The sequence below is a fragment of the Chrysemys picta genome, chromosome 7 (assembly GCF_011386835.1).
Source record: "Chrysemys picta bellii isolate R12L10 chromosome 7, ASM1138683v2, whole genome shotgun sequence".
Taxonomy (NCBI): Eukaryota; Metazoa; Chordata; order Testudines; family Emydidae; genus Chrysemys; species Chrysemys picta.
In genome coordinates, this window is record NC_088797.1 from 1,679,188 (window position 1) to 1,702,483 (window position 23,296).

Here is a 23,296-nt window from a genome sequence, read left to right on the forward strand (position 1 = left end):
AATCATTCTAGCCTCCATTGCGTCTTTGCCAGCGTGATTAGAGATGCTATCATGAACGTTTAAAAATTACCTAGCAGCACTGGAGCAATGGAGAGTGTCAGGAGCAGAACTACCAGCCCTTCTCCTCAGCTGGTGAATCTTGCATAGTTTGCTGGCTAAAAGTCCTCCGTCCCTGCCCATTACGCTATCAATGCCTTCCATAGTATCTCCCACCTCCTTGGAAATATATTTATTCACAATTAATGTAATTTATTTTGGGAACTATCACCAACCTCAGAAAGTTTTTTATTTTTCACTGTATAAATGCTTCTCCCCAGACAGTTTAGCAAAACCCCCATGATGGTAAAATATTCTAAAGTATAAATTGTCCAGATATGTTTGTGTATATTGTGAAGTGAATGGTGTTTTGTCCTTACAAAGCCACATTGTAATTCAAAGGTAAACAAAAGGAGTTTAACAAAGGAGCAAGGGCTGTAATCTGGCTCCTTGAAACTGGAGGAGGTCGGATGGGGGCAGGTGGGAGTGGACAAGGCCTTTTTTGTATTCAGTGTGATCTCATCTCAGGAAAAATGTTGAAGCTGCTTCATCTCTGAGGCACTGAGTTTACCCTGGCCACTCCTGGCACAGCACCAGCACTGACTGCACATGACTTTCAGTTTCTTTTTCTCAGTTTGAGGTGCTTCACTTGGTTTCTTTTCTCTTATTACATTGGGCCTAACACAGTCAGTTGCTGAGCCTCCTTAACTCCCAGTGAGGAGGAGTCAAGTACGCTCAGGACCCCTCAGGATCAGGCCTTCTCTGAATAAGCTTGGGGAAGGTTTTCAAAGGCACCCAACTCCAAGTCTCCTTTTGACTTTAATTCCTTTTCCTTCTGCCTCCCTTGGTGTGCAGTTCTGTGTCCATTTGATATAATGGGTCAAGTTTGGGGGGGTTGTTGGGTAAGAGCATTGGCACTGGAACAATTTTTATAGTGGGGGTGCTGAAAGCCATTGAACAAAACTGTAAACCAGGGGTCGGCAACCTTTCAGAAGTGGTGTGCCGAGTCTTCATTTATTCACTCTAATTTAAGGTTTCGTGTGCCAGTAATACATTTTAAAGTTTTTAGAAGGTCTCTCTCTATAAGTCTATATTATATAAATAAACTATTGTTGTATTTAAAGTAAATAAGGTTTTTAAAATATTGAAGAAGCTTAATTTAAAATAAGATTAAAATGCAGATCTTATCAGTTTAGTGTGATCCTTGCCGTTGCTTTTCCTTGCTGAGTTTTCCAATGTGGGCCACAGCAGGGCGTGACTGAAGAGCATGGGGCCGAGGCCAGGAGCAGAGCCCCGGGCTGGCAGCCGGAACCCCAGACCGGCAGTGGGCTGAGCTGCTCAGCCCGCTGCCAGCCCCGCTCAGTCCACTGCTGGTCTGGGGTTCCGGCAGGGGTAAAAGTAACTTACATTTCTTATAGGTACTGTAGGGTTACCATCTTTAACAAATTAAAAAAGAGGACCCTCCACGGGGCCCTGGCCCCACCCATTTCCCACCCCAACTCCGCCTGGGCTGTCAGTCTCCTGGCTGAGGGGAAGCGGGGGCCCTTGAGGTGACCCCCCCCCGGGCTGTCAGTCTCCTGGCTGGGGGTAGCGGGGGCCCCTGAGGTGACCCCCCCCGGGCTGTCAGTCTCCTGGCTGAGGGGAAGCGGGGGCCCTTGAGGTGACCCCCCCCGGGCTGTCAGTCTCCTGGCTGGGGGTAGCGGGGGCCCCTGAGGTGAGCCCCCCCGGGCTGTCAGTCTCCGGGCTGGGGGCAGCGGGGGCCCCTGAGGTGAGCCCCCCCGGGCTGTCAGTCTCCGGGCTGGGGGCAGCGGGGCCCCTGAGGTGACCCCCCCCGGGCTGTCAGTCTCCTGGCTGAGGGGAAGCGGGGGCCCCTGAGGTGACCCCCCCCGGGCTGTCAGTCTCCTGGCTGAGGGGAAGCGGGGGCCCCTGAGGTGACCCCCCCCCGGGCTGTCAGTCTCCTGGCTGAGGGGAAGCGGGGGCCCCTGAGGTGACCCCCCCGGGCTGTCAGTCTCCTGGCTGAGGGGAAGCGGGGGCCCCTGAGGTGACCCCCCCCGGGCTGTCAGTCTCCTGGCTGAGGGGAAGCGGGGGCCCCTGAGGTGACCCCCCCGGGCTGTCAGTCTCCTGGCTGAGGGGAAGCGGGGGCCCCTGAGGTGAGCCCCCCCGGGCTGTCAGTCTCCGGGCTGGGGGTAGCGGGGGCCCCTGAGGTGACCCCCCCCCCTGGGCTGTCAGTCTCCTGGCTGAGGGGAAGCGGGGGCCCCTGAGGTGAGCCCCCCCGGGCTGTCAGTCTCCGGGCTGGGGGTAGCGGGGGCCCCTGAGGTGAGCCCCCCCCCCCCCCCGGGCTGTCAGTCTCCTGGCTGGGGATAGCGGGGCCCGGGCTGAGCCCCCCCGGCTGTGCGGGGTCTCGTGGCCGGACTGACGCTCCGGGAGGCGGGCCGGGCCCTGCCCCTGTCCCGCCCCAGGCTGCAAGCGGAGCGGAGCGGCGCGGCCCGGGCGCGCTCGGGCTTTAAGACCCGGCGGTGCTGGCGCCTGTCCCGTGTTGACAGCGGCGGGCGCGGCGCGGGGCGCTGCTGCGGGAGGCAGGTTGGCGGCGCGGGCTCCGCGCTCCGCTCGCGGCCCGGCCCGGCCCGGCATGGCCTTCATGGAGAAGCCGCCGGCGGGCAAGGTGCTGCTGGACGACACGGTGCCGCTGACAGCCGTGATCGAGGCGAGCCAGAGCCTGCACTCGCACACGGTGAGCCGGGCCGGGCCGGGCGGCAATGGCCGGGGGAGCGACGCGAGCTCCCGGCGGGGAGATGTGGGGCGGGGGAGCCCCAGGGGAGGGGGGCAGCCGGGGAGCCCCGTGGGAGCCGTGTGTGGGGGGCGGGAGCTCCAGCAGAGCGGGGGAGCCGGGTGTGTGTGTGTGTGGGGGGGAGCTCCGGGGGAGCCGGGTGTGTGTGTGTGGGGGGGGGAGCTCCAGCGGAGCGAGGGAGCCGGGTGTGTGTGGGGGGGAATCCCGGGGGAGCCGGGTGTGTGTGGTGGTGGGGGGGCTCCAGGGGACCCGTGTGTGTGGTGGTGGGGGGGGAGCCCCAGGGGAAGTGGGGAGTGAGACCTGGGGTAGTGGGGTTGGGTGGGAACAAGCCCCAGGGCAGCTCGCTGTGTGGATCTGGTGGCTCGGCAGCAGGGTTTTGTCTCCTGGCTTTCTGCAGTAAGCTCAGTGCTGTGCAGCCCCTTCGCTTCCTCTCTCCTCAATGGATTTGCTCTATGCCATGTGCCATACCTGTACCTGTACTTGTTGTTTATTGTTGGTTATTTGTACTGTGCTGGTCAATAAAATCACAGCGTAAAAACACCCTCTTCTTCAGGCTTGTACACACTACCACTTATGTCGGTACAGCTGGTGTCACTCCGGTGTGAATAAGCCATCCCCCTGAGCAATGTACGTTACATTGACTTAAGCACCAGTGTGGACAGCACTTCTGCAGAACCTAGCCACCGCCTCTCACTGAGGTGGTTTTATTATGGCGATGAGAGAGAGAGCTCTGTCCCATTGGCACGTCTTCACCAGATGAACTACAGCGGCACCAATCAGGGCCAGCTCCAGTGTTTTTGCTGCCCCAAGTGGCGAGGGGGGAAAAAAAAAAGCCGCGATCGGCGGCACTTCTGCGGCAGCTCTACCGCCGCTGCTTCATTCTTCGGTGGCAAGTCCTCCCCTCCAAGAGGGACTGAGGGACTTGCTGCAAAGAGCCCCTTTCCTGGAGCCGGCCCTGGCACCAATGCAGCTGCACCGCTGTAGCACTTCTAGTGTAGACTAGCCTTTACCCAGGCCATCTCCCACTGCATCTGCACAGTTATGCCTGCTTACTCTAGTGCCAAAGTAAGATTTTAACATTTCTTTGCTTACGTTAGCCTTGCTAATGCATCACAATGATGGGAGTGGAGCTGGGTTCTAATGTAGGTGACAACATATGGCTAAATTCTGTCCACAGTTCCATCTGTGCAAGTCCAGTGGAGATGAGGCTGCGCAGGGGTAACTGGGGGCAGAATGTAGCACTCCGATTATGATGCTTAGCCAGAAAGAACCCAGTTTGACTTTCAGGCTTGGTCTACACTAAACCCCCAAATCGAACTAAGGTACGCAACTTCAGCTACGTAGCTGAAGTCGACGTACCTTAGTTCGAACTTACCGCGGTCCAGACCCGGCAGGCAGGCTCCCCCGTCGACTCCGCGTACTCCTCGCGGCGAGCAGGATTACCGGAGTCGACGAGGAGCACTTCTGAGTTCGATTTATCGCGTCCAGACAAGACGCGATAAATCGAACCCAGAAGTTCGATTGCCTGCCGCCGAACCAGCGCGTAAGTATAGACAAGCCCTCAGTTGCCAGGCTCATTTTCCTGTGATGTATTTACACCTGACCCCATTTTCTTAAAAACTGAGCAGACTTGGTCTGGGGTCATTGATACCCAACAACAATGGAATTCCATAATGCTATTTTTATAGGCCTGCTCTTGGAGTATAACTGCACTTTTAAAAACTGTGTTTACCATGGTATTATCAAGCAGTACCATGGTACAGAATCAGAGAAAAGGAGACCTGTATGGTATCACATGTTTCAGAGCTTTACCCACTTAGCAGGGAATGAGGATGTAAGAGATGAGGCCAGGTGTACTTCCACAGCAGCAGGTGCATTGGTAAGAGACTTGTTTTGAATATTAAGAGGTGTGTCCTTCAGCCTTACTCATTGTTTAGATGCACGCATATCATGGCAGCAGGCTTCTGACTTACTCCTTGTGTCTGGTGAACGTTGTAACATGAATAACTGTAGAGGTAGATAGTGCTATATTTATAGTTAATAAGCATTCTGTATGATCAAAATTGTAACCATACAAATCTGCACTTCTGCAATGCTTTCTGTCTGGGGATCTCAAATTGGTAGTTTAATGAAGTAACTTTTGTAAAGCAATCTCTCTCTGAACACAATCTCCCGCTTCTAACTATGAGGAATCTTTTAGAAGGCATCAGTGAGTTTAGAAGTCATGACTAGTGGTTTACAAGGCCAGGGCTCTAAATTCTGAGCTGTGTTCAAACTTGCATTATAACCAAAGCTATTTTAGGTATACTTTCTGACAAACCTTTTACCTGTCTTCATAAACTGAGACGTGTAAGCGTGTTTAGTTGCATGAGAGATTACATAATTTGTTTCCCTTTGCTACCAAGCCAGATCCCAGTTTCATTGTGGGTGATTTTCCCCCTCCCCTCATTTAACTGTTTTCAACACCATTTATTACAATCCCGTACAAGTACAAAGATAACAATAGCTTTTTGTGTCTTTTCTTTTGGTTTGTTTGTGGTGGTGGGTTTTTGTTTTGTTTTTTGGTTGATTCTCTAGCAGGAATTTAATTTAAAAAAACACCAAGAGTTCTGTTGTACAGAAAGCACTCAAAAGCAGTTTTCTATCCCAAATACTCGGTGTGATGTGCCTTCCATGTGTGGGATTTCAGTAGCAAGTATTGTGACCCTTTGATCATTTGTCTTTGTACTTCCGTTTTGTTAATTCACATTGGGGAAGATTCTAATAGTAATTCTGCTCTTCACCAGAAATGCACAAAAGATCAGAATGCAGTAGCACTGTGCTTTTGATGTAAAAGCTGTTTGGTGTGCGTGTATTTCTAATAGCTTTTATGGTAGAAGCACTGTCGTTAAGAATTAAAATAAAATGGTCTTGAGGTGTGCATAGTACAGATAGTTTACATAGAGGCAGCGTGGGGTAATGGCTGAAACAAAATAGTGGATGCCACAGCAGTCTGAATTTCCTATTTGACATAAAGCTACTACCCTGTCATCTCGCATATCTGACCTTATCCCCTTGTGTCTGAGCTGGGAAACTGGGTGAGAGCAAGAAGTAATTGATATATAGTGCATCTGATTTGAACTTTGATGGGGAAATTAAATTACAGTAACAGATCCCAAGTGTAGCGGCAGGATTCTCTCCAAGAAGAGGCACTTGTCAAGACATCTTGGGGGAGGAATAGTTGCATTTTACTGTATTCCTGACGTAATGAAGACCACAGGGTGGTGGTTATGTTTTATTAATAGGAAGACTAAGTGAAACTGAATGAAATAGGAAGACTAAATGAAAATTCCTTCAGGCTTTCAAAGAAAAGGCCCCAACAGGAAGAAATACTCGCTATAAATGTGTTTATCCTCTACAAATACATGGAGAGCAGAATCTTCATAAATTAGCATTGCCCTATTGCAGATACGAAAAGGGGGCTATAAATAAACCTGTTGTTCATTTGCCAGTGATATATTCTATCCATAATTTAAGGGGATGTGGCCACATTAAAAATATTAAACAACAATTAAAATCCTTATCTGTGGTACTGATGGCATCTAAGATTATTAAAGCAGAAATTTTGAAAAATGAGGTGTGCTGTTTTTTGTGTGTGTTTGTTTTTGTTTTTAATCTTGCATCTGTTGGTTTGAACAGTGAAAATAGTTTCCTCTTTTGAGTCTGAAACTACTAAGTCACCTAGTGTTGTAATAGTTGTTGGGCTGCAAATGCTGTGGGGATTGCTTAAAAACTTTCCATTGGATTTATCAAAAATGAAACACCCTCTTCCATAGCTCTTACAAACCAAGATCTGGGTCCTGATTTGATTTAATGTTGTTGCTTTCATATGACATCCAGGCTAGGAATACTCTGTAAAGTTGTTATAGGCTCCAGAAATGGTCCGAGTTTTGAATAAACCAGTGACCTATAAGATAAAGGTGATGAATTGCAGGGGAAAAAATCTCTAAACCTGGTAAGATACAAAGTGAAAGACAAAAACTAGTGATGGGAAAACTTAAAATGGACTCTTCTAGTGGATTAGCCTGCTTCTGTTAAATTAGGTCAAGTACAACAGTTTGGATAGTATGACATTAAAATATTGGGGAAATGTAAATTTAATGGCATTGAATAGAATTCTACATTTGACCCCAGACTGATTCCTATTTCTTGTAGATGAGGAGGAAACTTCGGCATGAATATCCACTATGTATGTTTGATTTAGTCAGTAACCGAAGCGGGAATGAAATTGGTATTTGAAATGTTCGGACAAAAGTTTGCACTTCATGGTAATAAATGTAACTCTCTCTCTTGACCGAGAACACACACAAACATCTTAAACTTGTACCAAGTGGTGTTGTCTGTCAGAAAAATGGCTATAAAATCACTATTAAAAATTACACTCCCTCAGCAGACTGGCTCCCCAGGTGTCCTAGGATCTTTTGAGTAGATACAGTTCAGTGTCAGTTAGCACTGTGGAGTACATATATAGGGTTCTCTTCAGCTTCATGCTGCAGCAACAAAATTGTCCTCTGACTTTTGATTTTTGACTCTTGATTGTTAGTGAAGACTGAGGAGACAGCACCTGTCTCTCAAACAAAAACAAACCAAAAAAGAACTTGATTTTTTTTTCTTCAAATTTCTACACTGAAACAAAAAATCACAGTACATATATATGTAGATCGTTTTGCTTGTGGATTGATAACACTTGATCTGGAAGTCCTTAAGTGAGAATATATAGAACATCTAACTTTTAGAGAGCTCTTTTTCTGATTAAACACAATGTAAAAATTCTAGGATTTCTTAACATATATAATTGGGCATAGCTCATTCCATGTCTTAATATTTACCATGTATATACTCTTTTTAATTTTGAACATCAAATCAATTTGTATTTCATATACATTTCAATGGCACTTCATATAACCCTCTGGGTATAAGGCCTGATCCTGCAACTGGATTTGATTTCATCGGGGCTTTTTAAATTCTATTCTGTATAGGTTCTTACACCAGTCTCATCACTGTAGTATCTGAGTCTCTTCTAATAGTGCGTTAACCAGTGTGACTAACATGTCACATAGCTTCTTGTGAACATGGTGGTCCAGTTGCAAGATCTGCTCTTAGCAAGTCAGACAATACTAGTGTACCAAGAATGGATTTAATTTCTTTAGCAGGCAAAAGTCTTCCTGTCCTTGAATTTCCTTTCAGTTGGAGCAGAATCGTGTCCAATGTGTTTTAAGGTAAAATACTTGTAAGAGGCCTAATAACAAGATACCGTGTTCTGACAGCAGAGGCCTTTTCAGCAGAAAGGCTTTAATGCGTTTCAGCTATTTAGACATCTAGTGTTTTTACATGTCCACCTGTAGAGGAGAACTTGTTTCTATCATTTGCTTTTTAATCCTTAAATGGGAAACTAGTCTCTTTCATGATATTCTCTGCAGATCCCTGCTGCAGGAGTTGCATGCCTGGACCTGCGAGCTGCAGAACTATTTAAAGTAGTAAAACCATTAGGGGTGTGTGTGCATGTCCTCTCTGGAATCAATTCTTTCCCTGCTTGGTGTATTGTACATTGAAATTACAACAGTGAAGTGGCATTTGCCATTCCATTAGTCTGCTGCTTTAAAGTAGCCCAGAAGTTAAAAGCTGAATTAATTCCTCAAAATATATTTTGAAAGCTTCTCTTCTTTGAGTAATGATTAATGGGGACACTGTTTTTAAACATGTAATCATACCTTTAGTTAATTTTAATTCAGATTTTTTAATCTGTCTCTCTAGATCGTTATGTAGTGTAAAATCAGACTACATTTTTCTAAAGCTATAACTTTAGGAAAGGAGAGAACCTCGGTTGTTTAGAAACTCTTGTAGATCCTCGTGCCATTAATTTGCAATGAATTCAGCCTCTTCTCTAACATTTTCCTTTGCTTTGAAACACACAATGGAATCAGCATTAAAGGTGACCATTAACTAAAAAAACTGAGTTGTGTGTGTTTTGAAGAAAACCTCAAACAGCCCAACGTAGTTTTGTAAAGTACAGTCATAGCTTAAAAGACAAGATACCTGACTATTGAACACACAGCTTATTTTAGTGATATCAGTATGAAGGTTTCTAATAGCACTGTTAATTATTATTATTGGTATTACTATAGCACCCAGAGGTCCCCGTGAGGATGGCAGCCAAATTATGTTGGCTGCTGTCCACTCAAAGGAAGTGTCCCTGACCTGAGAGCTACAGTGTACTTAGACTGTATCTGTTGTATACAGTCTCAGGGATCAATTCTGCAAGGTGCTGAGTTTGTCCCTATGCCACTGAAGTCTGTAGGAGTCCAAAGTGCGTGGCATCTTGCCGGATCCTTTACAGATGACCTCTAATAAAATTCAAAACACTTTGTGTTAAGGCAAGAGAACTAGCCAGCTCTTCCTTCTTTGGGAAGAGGGACAGCACCTTTTCACTGCTCTCTCCAAAGTGGTTTCCTTGTTCAGTAAATTTCAGTGAATTGCAACATGTCTCTCTAATTTTCTTCTGCTGTGGTCCTATTTTGATAAATTATTTATGAAATGGTGTGTACATTATAATAAAGTACAGCTGACACGAGCTGCATTGTTTATACTGCATGTAGGCATCACTTTGTGCCAGCAGTATCTTAGATGAGGTGGTTTAATGATGAATTGTGTAATAGTAAACATACTTGGTCCCTTATTAAAGGGACCCACAGGTCTAAGCAGCTTTCATGATTACACTGCTACTTTCCATACTAGAAGATTTCTCAAATAAGCATTTAAAAGGGGCTTTTTTAGAACCCCTTATTTTAAAAAAAACCCCTCAATCCAGTGTTCTTAAACTAGTATTTTGTTGATGGTTCTTGCTTAATTAGGTTTCCAGTTTCGAGCATTAAAAAGCTGGAAGCTTGAAAAGCCTTTTTTTGGCCTCTGATAAGCTTTTTGGCATGAACTGAAGATGACCTGGATTTCTGTACTTTTGTCAGCTTTTCAAACCTCCTTGGTATAAAACAGATGAGGAGCGAGGAACCCGTGGAGCAGCCTAACTTTTTTGAGTCAGAAGTTACTTACTAGTGAGTTCCTTGTGGAAATGAACGGTATTTCTCAGTCTGACCCAGTGGAGTCGGTGGATTGTGGGAGAGCTGATTGTAGTGGAAGAGGAGGCCTGATGATAAAAAAGTTGCTGGATGGGGCAAGGGGATGTGTAAGATAATTGAGATTTATTTTTTTTTTGGATACGAATCGGTCTTCTAAGGAATTTTACTGTGGCGATGGGGATAGTGTATTGGAAGGGAGATAAGGGAAGCTGGTGGATGAAGCTGTGTTATTGGTATTTTATTCAGGAAAGAATCGTATTGTATTGAAAGCAATTTTATATTTTCCCGAGCAGTGATCGATTGGAAGCTGTGCCTCCATTCTGCCGGCCTGAGAGCATTCCTTAGTAGCACAATGAGGTCAGTCCCCGTGTGAACAGTGAGCAGTCGGGGAGATTGGGCAATAACTCTGCTTCCTTTAAAATACTAGTAAAGATGAATCACCAAACCTCATGAATCATCTTTCCCTTACGTTCTTTCAGAGAAACAACTAATGTTCCTTAGAGACTTGCTGAATAAGTGGCTACTACTTTTCCTGTCTGTGTGTATATATAAAGCAGTCTCTTCCCACTTCCTAGAATACAGATTAGAAATCAGAAAATGGAAAAAACCCAACTATTAGCTGTGAATTAGGCATTTAAAGTGTCTGCTTAATTAATTTTTGTTAGACTGGTGTAAATCAGGGTTAACTTTGTTGCCTTTCATTGTACCTGGGTTGGGGATCAGGGCTCTTCTTTGGCTTTGGGGAAAGGTAAGAAGAATGAATGGTGTAGAAACCATCCCTATGCTGACTTTATGTGGAGAGATACTGCTTGAATAGGCCAAACATTGGCCAAACCGGACAGTCTCTACACAAAAGAATAAATGGACACAAATCTGACATCAGGAATCATAACATTCAAAAACCAGTAGGGGAACACTTCAACCTCTCTGGCCACTCAGTAACAGATTTAAAGGTGGCAATTTTGCAACAGAAAAGCTTCAAAAACTGACTCCAACAAGAAACTGCTGAATTTGAATTAATCTGCAAACTAGATACTATCAATTTAGGCTTAAATAGAGACTGGGAATGACTGAGCCATTACACAGAAAGAATCTATTTCCCCATGTTAAGTATCCTCACACCTCTTGTCAACTGTCTGAAATGGGCCATCTTGATCATCACTACAAATTTTTTTTTTCTCCTGCTAACAATAGCTCATCTTAATTAACCTCTTAGAGTTGGTAGGGGAACTCCCACCTTTTCTGTGTGTGTGTGTGTGTGTGTGTGTGTGTGTGTGTGCATTCAGTGACACAATGGATCCTGGGAACAGAGGAAGAATTCACTCCAATGTGAGACTTATCTGCTCTCTGTTAATCATGGGAGTGTTTTGTGTGACTCCTTTCTTCTGCCAGAGCCAAAATGATCCACTGGCCCTTGGCTGAGCTGATCCCCAGTGCTGGGAGTTCTCCACAGCTGCCTTGCTGGAGATGAGGAAGCTGCGTATTTCTAACTCGGGACATTTTCTCACAATCAGAGGACACGAGTGCTGAACAAGAAAAAACTGATTTGAAGACTTAAGCATCCATGTGCACAAGAGTGGATCTGCATTACTCCGAAGAGTGATTGGGGGGCTAGGGATAAAGAGGAAACAAGGAGTCTAGTCTGAGGTTTATCTGTACAGTGGATAGTTTTTAAACAATGTCCTTTTGGTTTTAATCTTCATTGGAAAACTGCTCTTGATGGCAGGGGAGTGCCTGTAGCTATCAACATTGTACCTTTGGGTTAGCTTTGGCTTTTTGGACTGTTGTGGCGCGCTCTCTCTCACACTCGCACTATATGTTCCATTCTATGCATCCGGTGAAGTGGGCTGTAGCCCACGAAAGCTTATGCTCTAATAAATTTGTTAGTCTCTAAGGTGCCACAAGTACTCCTGTTCTTTTTGCTTGAATAGAATTCATCCATCTGCTTTGCTGTCTGGGAGATTTGGGTTTCTCTAGTTCTGAGAAGGGATGAGCAAAATCAGCAGATGGGTATGCATAAAGAAATAAATACACTTCAAAAGTATCTCACAAAAAAAAACATTTTCAAAGGCCCTATTTCAAGAGGCACGGTGTAAAGATGACTATGGAAATAAAGGGAAAGACTGAAAAGAATTAAGTCCAAGGAACGTAAAGCTGGGTGCGTAAAAATCAACAGTACTTAAAATACACATGTGGTTCAAGAGATTTTAGATTAACTATATATTTTGCCTGTAAGCAATGAAAATGAGCTATGCATTGGAAATGAAACACTGCATCAGGAGTAATAGAAGTGTGCTAATTATTCAAGCTTATTACACTGTATTTAACCCCTTCATCCACTCACCTAAGCTTTCTATAGTACTTTTTGCATTCAGCAGCAATGAGTGGTAGTAAAGTTGGGATTAATGAGCCGGAGTTTGTTCAGCTATGAAGGTGGCTGTAATTCCAGGAGATATCTTGCAAGTTAGATCTTTGGGGAACAGATTTTTCTTCAGCTTTTACAGGCTGAGTTAACAGGAGGGTATGTATTCAATATTGTCTCTACTTACGTAAATGAAAGTGCTTAAATGCTTCAGAAACCTGTACGCTCTTAAAATTCAGTTTCACCTTTCAGTGTGTTCTAGAGATGGGTCTGATCGAGACCCCTGATTAGAACAGTTCCCAGCTGGGAGGTTTTAAATCTAAATCAGAATTTTCACCATTTCTGAGCTTTTCCAAATTTCATAGTGGTCAGTTTAAATCCATTCTAAAGAGAAGACTGACTATGCATTCACACTTTGAGTCATTAGTTCCTGTTTTTAATAACTTTCTCCATTGTTTTCCCTCTCATTTCTAGGAATACATAATTCGTGTGCAGAGAGGAATTTCCATGGAAAACAGTTGGCAGGTAATCTCTCTAAATGTTGGTTCACTTAAACAGAACCTCTTCCTAAGCAGAGGTGGATTACAGTTTTGTGGGGCCCCTCTCTACCCCTTCCTCCTGCAGTTGTCCCTCCCCACACCTGGCATTCCTGCCAAGGAGTGGGGTTGGGTGCGAGGGCTTCCCCCATTCCCTGGCAGGAGTGCCGGGTGGGCTAGGGGAGTGTGGTCAGGGTACCCATTTTTCCGGGGTCCCTGGGCACAGGCCCCGTTGGCCCAGTGGCTAATCCACCACTGTTCCTAAGAAAAGACCTGGATTCATCCTGGCTAGTCTAATTCTAGCTAGAGACCAAATACTATTTGAGAGTGAGTCAGGAATGTGAAATGCTTGAATGTGTTTGGTTGCAAACTGTTTCTAGTATCAGTATTAATTAGCATGAAGGCTTCATTTCAGTGTTTAGGTCTTCCAGATAACCCAGTGCATGTGACCCACTGCTTTCTTATATCTATATGACCTAAGATTCAACACCAAGGCCCATTTTGTGCCAACTGTTACCCGTTGTCAGTGGGACTACTTGTCCCAACAACAGTGGGCAACATCCATAAGTAAAGTTTGGTGAATCCGTCCTTTAGTTTCTGTGACAATTCTACCAGTGGACACAGGACAAAAGTCTTCATGTTGATCTCATACACAGTTCCCACTGGCATGCTTTCCTATTTATTTATTTATTTTGTCATCAGTAGATAGAATAATCTAGGATGCTTTACGTTGTTTGCTCTAGTTTTGGAAGCAAGTTTTGGTGTTTTTTATTCCAGGAAAAAAAAACTTTCTATTTCCATATTTAACCAAAACTTCTGAAAGTTGTGATTGTTAGAGGAACACTTTTGTCTGACCTCTTCATCTTAGAAGAACGAAGTGGCTGTGGTAATTACAGAAGACCTCATTGTCTTCTGCCATTGTGGATATTCTAGGCCAAACAAAGAATAATCTGTGCAGTGTGTTCCTATTACCATCTATAAACACTTGCATATAGATATGTATTCGTTTTTAAATCTAAATTATGGGGTCTGAATAGTCTGCCAGAACCTGCCTTCCAGCTAGTAGTGGAACCATTGTCTTGTTCAGGCTATGCTGTAATAAAAATTGATGATGATGATGATATCCTGTGAAGAGCTGGTGAGCATCCACTGCTACCAGATAGAGACTTCCTGGGGAAGGTCAAGTTAAGTACTTCAAAATCATAGATTCAAAATTTAGAAAAAAATGTTGCTCCTAGGATAATTCTAGGGAAAATTGGAAGGTGTCTGCAAACACCGCTAATGAAGCTGCTCCAATATAATATTACAGCTCGGAAGCTGTATTGATGGAAGTTGAAGCAAGACCAATTCAGACTGGGAATACGGGGTACTTTTTTAACCGTGAGAGTAGTTAAGCACTGGAATAATTTACTAAGCATCGTGGTGCATTCTTAGTTAAGAATAAAATTGTCAGACACATAGAAAAACATAAACTGTTGAGCAATAGTCAACATGGTTTCTGTAAAGGGAAATCATGTCTTACTAATCTATTAAAGTTCTTTGAAGGGGTCAACAAACATGTGGACCAGGGGGATCCAGTGGACATAGTGTACTTAGATTTCCAGGAAGCCTTTGACAAGATCCCTCACCAAAGGCTCTTACGTGAATTAAGTTGTCATGGGATAAAAGAGAAGGTCCTTTCATGGATTGAGAACTGGTTAAAAGACCAGGAACAAAGGGTAGGAATTAATGGTAAAGTCTCAGAATGGAGAGGGGTAACTAGTGGTGTTCTCCAAGGGTCAGTGCTCGGACCAATCCTATTCAACTTATTTATAAATGATCTGGAGAAAGGGGTAAACAGTGAGGTGACAAAGTTTGCAGATGATACTAAACTGCTCAAGATAGTTAAGACCAAAGCAGACTGTGAACTTCAAAAAGATCTCACAAAACGAAGTGATTGGGCAACAAAATGGCAAATGAAATTTCATGTGGATAAATGTAAAGTAATGCACATTTGGAAAAAATAACCCCAACTATACATACAATATGATATGGGCTAATTTAGCTACAACAAGTCAGGAAAAAGATCTTGGAGTCATCATGGATAGTTCTCTGAAGATGTCCACGCAGTGTACAGAGGCGGTCAAAAAAGCAAACAGGATGTTAGGGATCATTAAAAAGGGGATAGAGAATAAGACTGAGAATATGTTATTGCCCTTATATAAATCAATGGTACGCCCACATCTCGAATACTGCGTACAGATGTGGTCTCCTCATCTAAAAAAAGATATACTGGCACTAGAAAAGGTTCAGAAAAGGGCAACTAAAATGATTAGGGGTTTGGAATGGGTCCCATATGAGGAGAGATTAAAAAGGCTAGGACTCTTCAGCTTGGAAAAGAGGAGACTAAGGGGGGATATGATAGAGGTATATAAAATCATGAGTGATGTGGAGAAAGTAGATAAGGAAAAGTTATTTACTTATTCGCATAATACAAGAACTAGGGGTCACCAAATAAAATCAATAGGCAGCAGGTTTAAAACAAATACAAGGAAGTTCTTCATGCAGCGCACAGTCAACTTGTGGAACTCCTTACCTGAGGAGGTTGTGAAGGTTAGGACTATAACAGTATTTAAAAGAGAACTGGATAAATTCATGGTGGTTAAGTCCATTAATGGCTATTAGCCAGGATGGGTAAGGAATGGTGTCCCTAGTCTCTGTTTGTCAGAGGATGGAGATGGATGGCAGGAGAGAGATCACTTGATCATTGCCTGTTGGTCCACTCCCTCTGGGGCACCTGGCATCGACCACTGTCGGTAGACAGGATACTGGGCTAGATGGACCTTTGGTCTGACCTGGTACGGCCGTTCTTAGTTCTTATTCTCTATCATTGGCAGTTTTTAAATTGAGATTGGATGACTTTCTAAAAGGTCTGGTCTAGGAGTCTTTTGGGGAAAGTTCTGTGGCCTGAGTTATTATACAGGACGACAGGCTATATGATCAATGATCCCTTCTGGCCTAGGGATCTATGAATCTTGCAAGATTAGACATCACAGCGAGCAACTCCTTTTTCTCTCCACTTGCTGGCATAGACTCATAGACAGCAGTGTAAACCCAGCAGTCTTGCATTTATACAGAGAAGCTTAGTGAAACCAAGATTGCAATAGGAATTGTTTCCCTCATGCAGTTTAGATTTTATGTTGCAGGATTTTTTGATAACTAGTGTGTTGCTTCAGTACTGCCTTTATGTTTTGCAGATTGTGAGAAGATACAGTGACTTTGATTTGCTTAATAGTAGTTTGCAGGTAAGATTCCCCCCCCCCCAATATATAACTATAATTCTAACTACTATATTATATTGTATTTTAAATACATTTGCTTTCTTTGTATACAACAATGAAGAGAACAGAGACAGCATCAAACTTACATGGCTGGAAATGAAATGACTTAAGTTTTAAAATTATAAACTGACATTTTTGAACAAGGAGAAATGCTGAGCTATTTTAGGTTTTACCGTGGGAAATGTTGGTTGTAACCTCTGTGTGACCAATTTCAATCTAAAGACAGGAGATTGGCAGATATTGACTCTTTCCCTTCAGTAATGTGACTTGTTCTGGTTTGGTGTACTATTATTACCCCTTCTTTCTTTGGCTCTCACAAAACAGAGGCACATACTGACCTTCTTAATTCAGCACAGAATTGCTATGTATCTCGTTATTGGTCTTCCTCTAAAAGCACTTCCAGATGCTGCTTATCATGTGATGGATTTCTGTATCATTGCAAAGCGTTCCTCAGTTAAACACTGAATTGACTGTGGGTTTTTTTTTCTTTTCTTTTTTTAGGACAGTAGTTTCTTTTAGTTTGCGTAGGAAAAGGCAAAGTGTGTGGGATGAGGGGCAAGCAGAGACTAACATTTGCAGGAAGGATGCTTGTGTTTCCAGGATTTCTTAGTTTAACACCAGACAAATAACATATGAATTGAGTACTATTAGTATTTTAAGAATAGATTTGATCTGTCACTTTCTTCTCCTCCCCCCCCATGTAGTGTGACTACAGGACCTTAAGGCTGTTTCTGATTTTCATTTCCTTGTTGGTTTTAAAAACCTGACTACTTGGTGAAGTCTAGTGAACAAGAATGGGCAAGAATATTGAATTGTGCTCATGATAGGAGCAACATTAAATACAGAAGCAGAGATGACCGTGTAGAGGGTAGAAGATAGACTTGGGACGAAATTCAGACTCTATTTAAGCAGGTGTAACTTAATTGAGTTCTATGGGGTTATCCACAAGGTCTGAATTTGCACTCAAGATTTTGTATGACCACTATTAATTGACCAACTTTACTTTCTTTGTCTTCTACAGTCGAATCCTACACTCCTTAATCAGGAAAAGCTCCCACTGTCTTCATTTGATCTAACTGGGAATTTTTCCTGAGTACAGAATCCAAAATTGGGCCCTTAATATACTGATACAGCATACAATGTTCATGACTACTCTGTTAGGTTGTGTATATCTTGGCATGTATTAGCGGTGTTCAGCCCAAACATAACTTCAGCAGGAGACGATTGGATTCCATCAGTTTTTCGGAAGAGAGCACATATGTGGGAACGGAGCAGTTTTAAAAACAACCCCCATGAGCAGGAAAAGAAAATCCTTCTTAATGGACAAACCCTGTGACTTTCTCTCCTAGTCCTTTTGTAGGCTGATAGTCACTGTTCTTTAAAATGCATACCACTTCCTAGAAGAGAGAAATGGAGCATGCTTGTGACAAAATTGCTATCCACAACACCTCTGACTGGTAAAAAGCTGGTGTAATGTATTCTACAAAACTCTAACTGAATAATTGCACCATGGGGACACCTGAGGTAAAAAGAGATTGCTTGTGGGGAAGGAACAAGGCTGTTGGGGATTGTAACTATTTTTTGCATTGGCAGAAACATCTGGAATTATTCTTTTGAGGTGGTGGGCAGATGCCCCAGCCAGGGCAGTCTCAGTTAAGCCCAAATGCTCACATTATGTTCAACTCATGTTTCCTCAGAAGCGGTTTTAGTAAATAACAGAAGATTGAAAAGGGTCAAAGTAATAAAAGATGCTTAGTAACAGACCTTCCCACTATCTGTAAGCTGGGAGAACATATCCTCTAGGAGGCACAGCACAGAACTTGAAGCACAGTGAGAAGGAGCGGTCCCTAAAGTGACTTTAAGGCAGTGGTGTTTTTTTGTGTTGGAGATATCTTATCTCCTAGAACTGGAAGGGACCTTGAAAGGTCATCGAGTCCAGCCCCCTGGCTTCCCTAGCAGGACCAAGTGCTGATTTTGCCGCAGATCCCTAAGTGGCCCCCTCAAGGATTGAACTCACAACCCTGGGTTTAGCAGGCCAATGCTCAAACTACTGAGCTATTCTCTCCCCCCCGCTTCTCAATCTTTTTTTCATTTGCAGACCCCTAAAAATTTTGAATGGAGGTGCGGACCCCTTTGGCTATTTTAGATGTAGTCTGTGGACCTCCAGGAGTCCACGGACCACAGGTTGAGAACCACTGCTTTAAACCATGTATTGGCTGCAGTGTTGGCTGCTGTGTAGCACTGCCCCAACACATCCCTTCTAGCTCCGCCCTCTGTGCCAAGGCTTGTGGGGCAACACTCAGGGAAATGGGGCATATTAAGGTTATTTTTTCTTCCTCATGCTCCACTGAGTTATGTAAAATAACTCCAGCATTGCATACACATGTGTACACTTTCTAATTCTTTAAGAAGCACAGTCCCTAGTTCCTTCCAAAACTCCCAACAGCACCATCTTGTATAGAAATGTTCAGGCCCTGTGACTGACCTTGGGAATTTGAAAAAACAAGCTTAAACCCCTCCTGTAGAGATGGAAGATAATTCAGAGTAAAATTGCCTATGAAACTTTGACCTATTCCTGGAAGAGAGAAATGAAGCTTCTCTTGGACTTAAAGCCATAAGACACCCATGTTCTTTACTGACTCACTTAATTCTTGACCTGTTTATTGCCTGTTGCTTCAGGATGTTGTGCTTGGATGTCTTCCTGAGCTTGGAACTGTTGTGGATTTCTGTTGTCTGTACTGCCTTATTACCGGACACTTCTTAAAAATAGCGAGGGCTGAGATTTTCAAAGCTGACTGACTAGAGGATTTAGCCACGCTGCTCCCATTGAAATTAATGGGAGACTTATGGCTAAATCTCCAAACTGCATTTGAAAATCTCAACCTTAGTCTCCTTGAATGTACTGGATTGAAAAGCTTCTCGCAATCCATCCTATATATCTTTTTTACTTTAAGATTATTTAGTGTAGAAGTGTGGAAATTGTATGTCACGTGATCTCCATTTTGGCAGAGAATGGTCTGAGGAGTTCTCGCAACAAGGGAGCAAATGACTTGCTGTAACAAGGCACTCTAAATTATCAACAGAGATTTCTAAGAAGAATGCTCTGGTTTGAAGATAAGAGTGTTAAAACATTGGCCCATCTCTGGCAAAAATCCCATTGTCTGCAGTGGGTGCTTTACTTCTCTATGTGCTGAATTAGGGCCCAGAGTAAGTATTCCCTCAGGCCCTAAAGCACATACATAAATCTTTGTAGGGTCAGGGCCTCACTGAGGTGCCTTTCCATAAATATGATCCCAGTCCCCCTTGTGATTTGGCAGGTGGGGTTGCAGAAGTCCAAGGTGAAAATACTGGGCTTGCCTTAAATAGTCAAATTTGTTTTTCCGAATCAAGGAACTAAATCTGCCCCAGGAGCATTTGGAGAAAGTTTGAAAATGGTCACCTAAAACTAGAGCCGCTTTGCTGTAAAGCAGTGGCTAACCCTCAGGGGAAGAGCCTTATGACTGTGATCTGACATGTTTTTCTATTGATTGATTGCACTTCAGAAATCAGATGCATTTTCTGTTTAGAAGCTTTGCTGTAATTCTTTAATTTTGGTGGAATCTTGGTGCAGGTTCTCAGACTGACGTGTGTGTTTGCTTAGCCTGCAAGGGAGATGTGTTTTTCCTCAAGTAGGAGGGTGAGCATGTGGGGAAATGCACAGTGGTTAGGATGCTTTGCATGCGTTCCAGTAACTTAAGACAGTCACACAACCTTATTTTTCCTACCAACATTTTGTCAGCTACTGATTCATAAGAACAGCCAGACTGGGTCAGACCAAAGGTCCATCTAACCCAGTATCCCGTCTTCTGACAGTGGCCAATGCCAGGTGCCCCAGAGGGAATGAACAGAACAGGTAATCACCAAGTGATCCATTCCCTGTTGCCCATTCCCAGCTTCTACCAAACTGAGGCTAAATTAATGGAGATATCCCATCTCCTAGAACTGGAAGGGACCTTAAAAGATCATTGAGTCCAGCCCCCTGCCTTCACTAGTAGGACCAAGTACTGATTTTTTTGTCCCAGATCCCTAAGTGGCCCCCTCAAGGATTGAACTCACAACCCTGGGTTTAGCAGGCCAATGCTCAAACCACTGAGCTATCCCTCCCCCCAGCCATCCCTGTCCACCCTGGCTAATAGCCATTGATGGACCTATCTTCCATGTATGTATCTGGTTCTTTTTTGAACCCTGTTATAGTATTGGCCTTCACAATAGCCTCTGTCAAAGAGTTCCACAGGTTGACTGTGCATTGTGTGAAGAAAGAAGAACAGGAGTAGTTGTGGCACCTTAGAGACTAACAAATTTATTAGAGCATTTGTTAGTCTCTAAGGTGCCACAACTACTCCTGTTCTTCTTTTTGCGGATACAGACTAACACGGCTGCTACTCTGAAACCTGTGTGAAGAAAGACTTCCTTTTGTTTTAAACCTGCTGCCTATGAATTTCATTTGCTGACCCCTAGTTCTTGTATTATGAGAAGGAGTAAATAACACTTCCTTATTTACTTTCTTTGCACCAGTCATGATTTTATAGATCTCTATCATATTCCTCCCCCCTTAGTCATCTCTTTTTCCAAGCTGAGAAGTCCCAATCTTATTAATCTCTCCTCATGTGGAAGCCGTTCCATACCCCTAACCATTTTTGTTGCCCTTTTCTGAACCTTTTCCAATTCTAATATATCTTTTTGAGATGTTGTAACTGTGCCCCAGAGCATCACAACTGAGGACGCCAAATTCAGGACAAACTACTGAAAAATAGGGCTGATACACCTCAAGACTGGTGGCTAATCCCCCATAAAATAGACCAAACAAACAGCAAAAGTAAACTTCTGTTTCACCACACTGGCTAACAAGTCAAAAAAGCGGTTTCCCTAGGCATTCAGTCCTTGTATTACCATTGAAAACAATAGAGAGATGAATGGTTCTTTAAAACCAATCTCTTCAAATAAAAGGTTCTTCTGATCCCAAAGGATCAACCACACACCCTGGTCAATATTCAACTTAGATCTTACCCAATAATCATGCTGATGACAATCCTTTAGTATCTAAAATCTAAAGGTTTATTCATAAAAACAAAGAACGAAAGATTAGAGTTAAAATTGGCTAAAGGAATCAAATACATACAACAATTGCAAAGTTCTTGGTTCAGGCTTGTAGCAGTGATGGAATAAACTGCTGGCCAAAGTCAAGTCTGTGGCTGCTTCCAAATCATTGGAAGGTTCTCAGTCCGTTGGTTAGATGCTCCCATTAATATATGTTCATAGCCAGAGGTCGGAGCAGAAAAGAGGCAAAATTGGCGGGGGGGGGGGGGGGGGTGGAAGTTTCCAGAGCCTTTTATAGCTTCTGCCATGTGGAGGAAAACCTACTGTTTCAAACAAAGCCCTCAGCACAGCTAGTGGAAAATTACAGCAGAGGATAGTGTTTGGAGTCATCTGGGCAGGTCACATGTCCACGCATGAAGGTTTGGACATGTAGAAGCCACTAACTATACCCCAAGCAGCACTTTGCAGGACAGTCCATTCAGTGTAGTTGGGCGTCTCCCATGGTGCATTATCAGTTAAGTGTTTCTTGATAAGCCACTTCATTTGAATAGTGCCTCCAAGCTGTGCTGGCTGACTACCTTGTGGGCGTTACCCCAGGAGCAAACATTTGAAATCCAGGTATAGAGCCAGTATTCATAACGTCAAATACAAAAATGATACATGCATACAGATAGCGTAATCATAACCAGCAAATCATAACCTTCCCATAGACATCTTACAGGCCACACTTTGTACAAAATATGTTGCAAATATATAACAGTGGTTGCAACAATGATCTATATGGTCCTATTTTAACTAGATAACGACCGGATCTGCATGCAGTATTCAAGATGTGGGCGTACAATGGATTTATATAGAGACAATATGATATTTTCTGTCTTATTATCTCGCCCTTTCTTAATGATTCCCAACATTCTGTTTGCTTTTTTGACTCTGCTGTACATTGAGTGGATGTTTTCAAAGAACTCTCCACAATGACTCCAAGATCTCTTTTGTGAGTGGTAGCAGCTAATTTAGACCCCATCATTTTATATGGATAGTTTGGATTATGTTTTTCAATGTGCATTACTTTGCATTTATCCACATTGATAATGCCAGGGAGTGTGAAGGGAGGAGCAGGGAAAGGTTGAGGGCATTGCCTCCTCTCGCAAAAAGTGATAGTTTCCTCCAGCTTTTTAAACTGTCCCTATTTTTCCAGCTGGTGGCAGTGAGAAATGAGGATGGCATAACCACCAAAAGTTCCCACCTTCTTTCCACTTTCCAGGTTGAGCACTTGGAGGTGGTGCGGGGAAGTGTCCCCCCAGTGCCGTAACTGTTTTCTTTAGAAAAGTAGCTATTGTGCACACACAACGCTGTCGTACCGTCTCCTCAAGCCAAAGCTAGCCCTCACTTTGCTTTGCAGGTTCATAGGTGCACCGCAGTCCCTGAACCCCCTTGAAGTCTTCCCCTGTGACATCCAGCCTGTCACTACTCACAGAAATACCAGGTTTGCTATCCCCAAGCACTATCCTTCCTCAGAGAAGGATAGGGGTGTCCTTAGGCTTTCTTCTCCTTATAGTCCCCAAAATGCATTATGTTCTTCCTAAAGTCAGCAACACACACACACTTGTTCTCTGGTGTGCTGAATTCATGTTGACTGCGTATGCAAATAGAGCTTCCATTGTTTGATTTGCATGTGAACTGGGGCAGACAGATGAATATACATCCTTTGTCTGATAGAAACCTGTTTGTCAACTCTGCCTTGATTCAGACGCTTTCAGGAATATATTTTATATGTGCCTGCAACTTCTGACATGGTATTTGTGCATACATTTCACAACGATATGGATGATCATTGTGATCCTGGCTTTCATTTAAGATCTTACCTGATATTCTTTACGGATAAATGGTGGTGTGCTAGGAGTAGCGAAAACAACGAGGAGTCCTTGTGGCACCTTAAAGACTAACACATTTATTTGGGCGTAAGCTTTCGTGGGCTAGGGTTATAGGCCACGAAAGCTTATTCCCAAATAACTTTGTTAGTCTTTAAGGTGCCACAAGGACTCCTCGTTGTTTTTGCTGATACA

The 23,296-nt window shown here is 43.6% G+C and overlaps 1 protein-coding gene across 17 annotated transcripts in view; it reads left to right on the forward strand.

The window, feature by feature from the left end:
- Positions 1 to 98: 98 nt before the first annotated feature.
- The window catches only part of PXK (PX domain containing serine/threonine kinase like), a 54,828-nt gene continuing 31,630 nt past the window's right edge, over positions 99 to 23,296 (forward strand). For 5 of the 17 annotated variants that reach the window (XM_065552909.1, XM_065552908.1, XM_065552897.1 and 2 more), the window contains exons 1-3: positions 99 to 2,767; positions 12,773 to 12,823; positions 16,071 to 16,118. In XM_065552909.1, coding sequence (XP_065408981.1) covers positions 2,666 to 2,767; positions 12,773 to 12,823; positions 16,071 to 16,118 — 201 coding nt within the window. In that variant the 5' untranslated portion in view covers positions 99 to 2,665. Of the gene's footprint in view, positions 2,768 to 9,867; positions 10,044 to 10,228; positions 10,294 to 12,772; positions 12,824 to 16,070; positions 16,119 to 23,296 lie in introns of those variants that run through there. The other 12 variants (XM_065552910.1, XM_065552901.1, XM_065552904.1 and 9 more) reach the window with 8 other exon arrangements.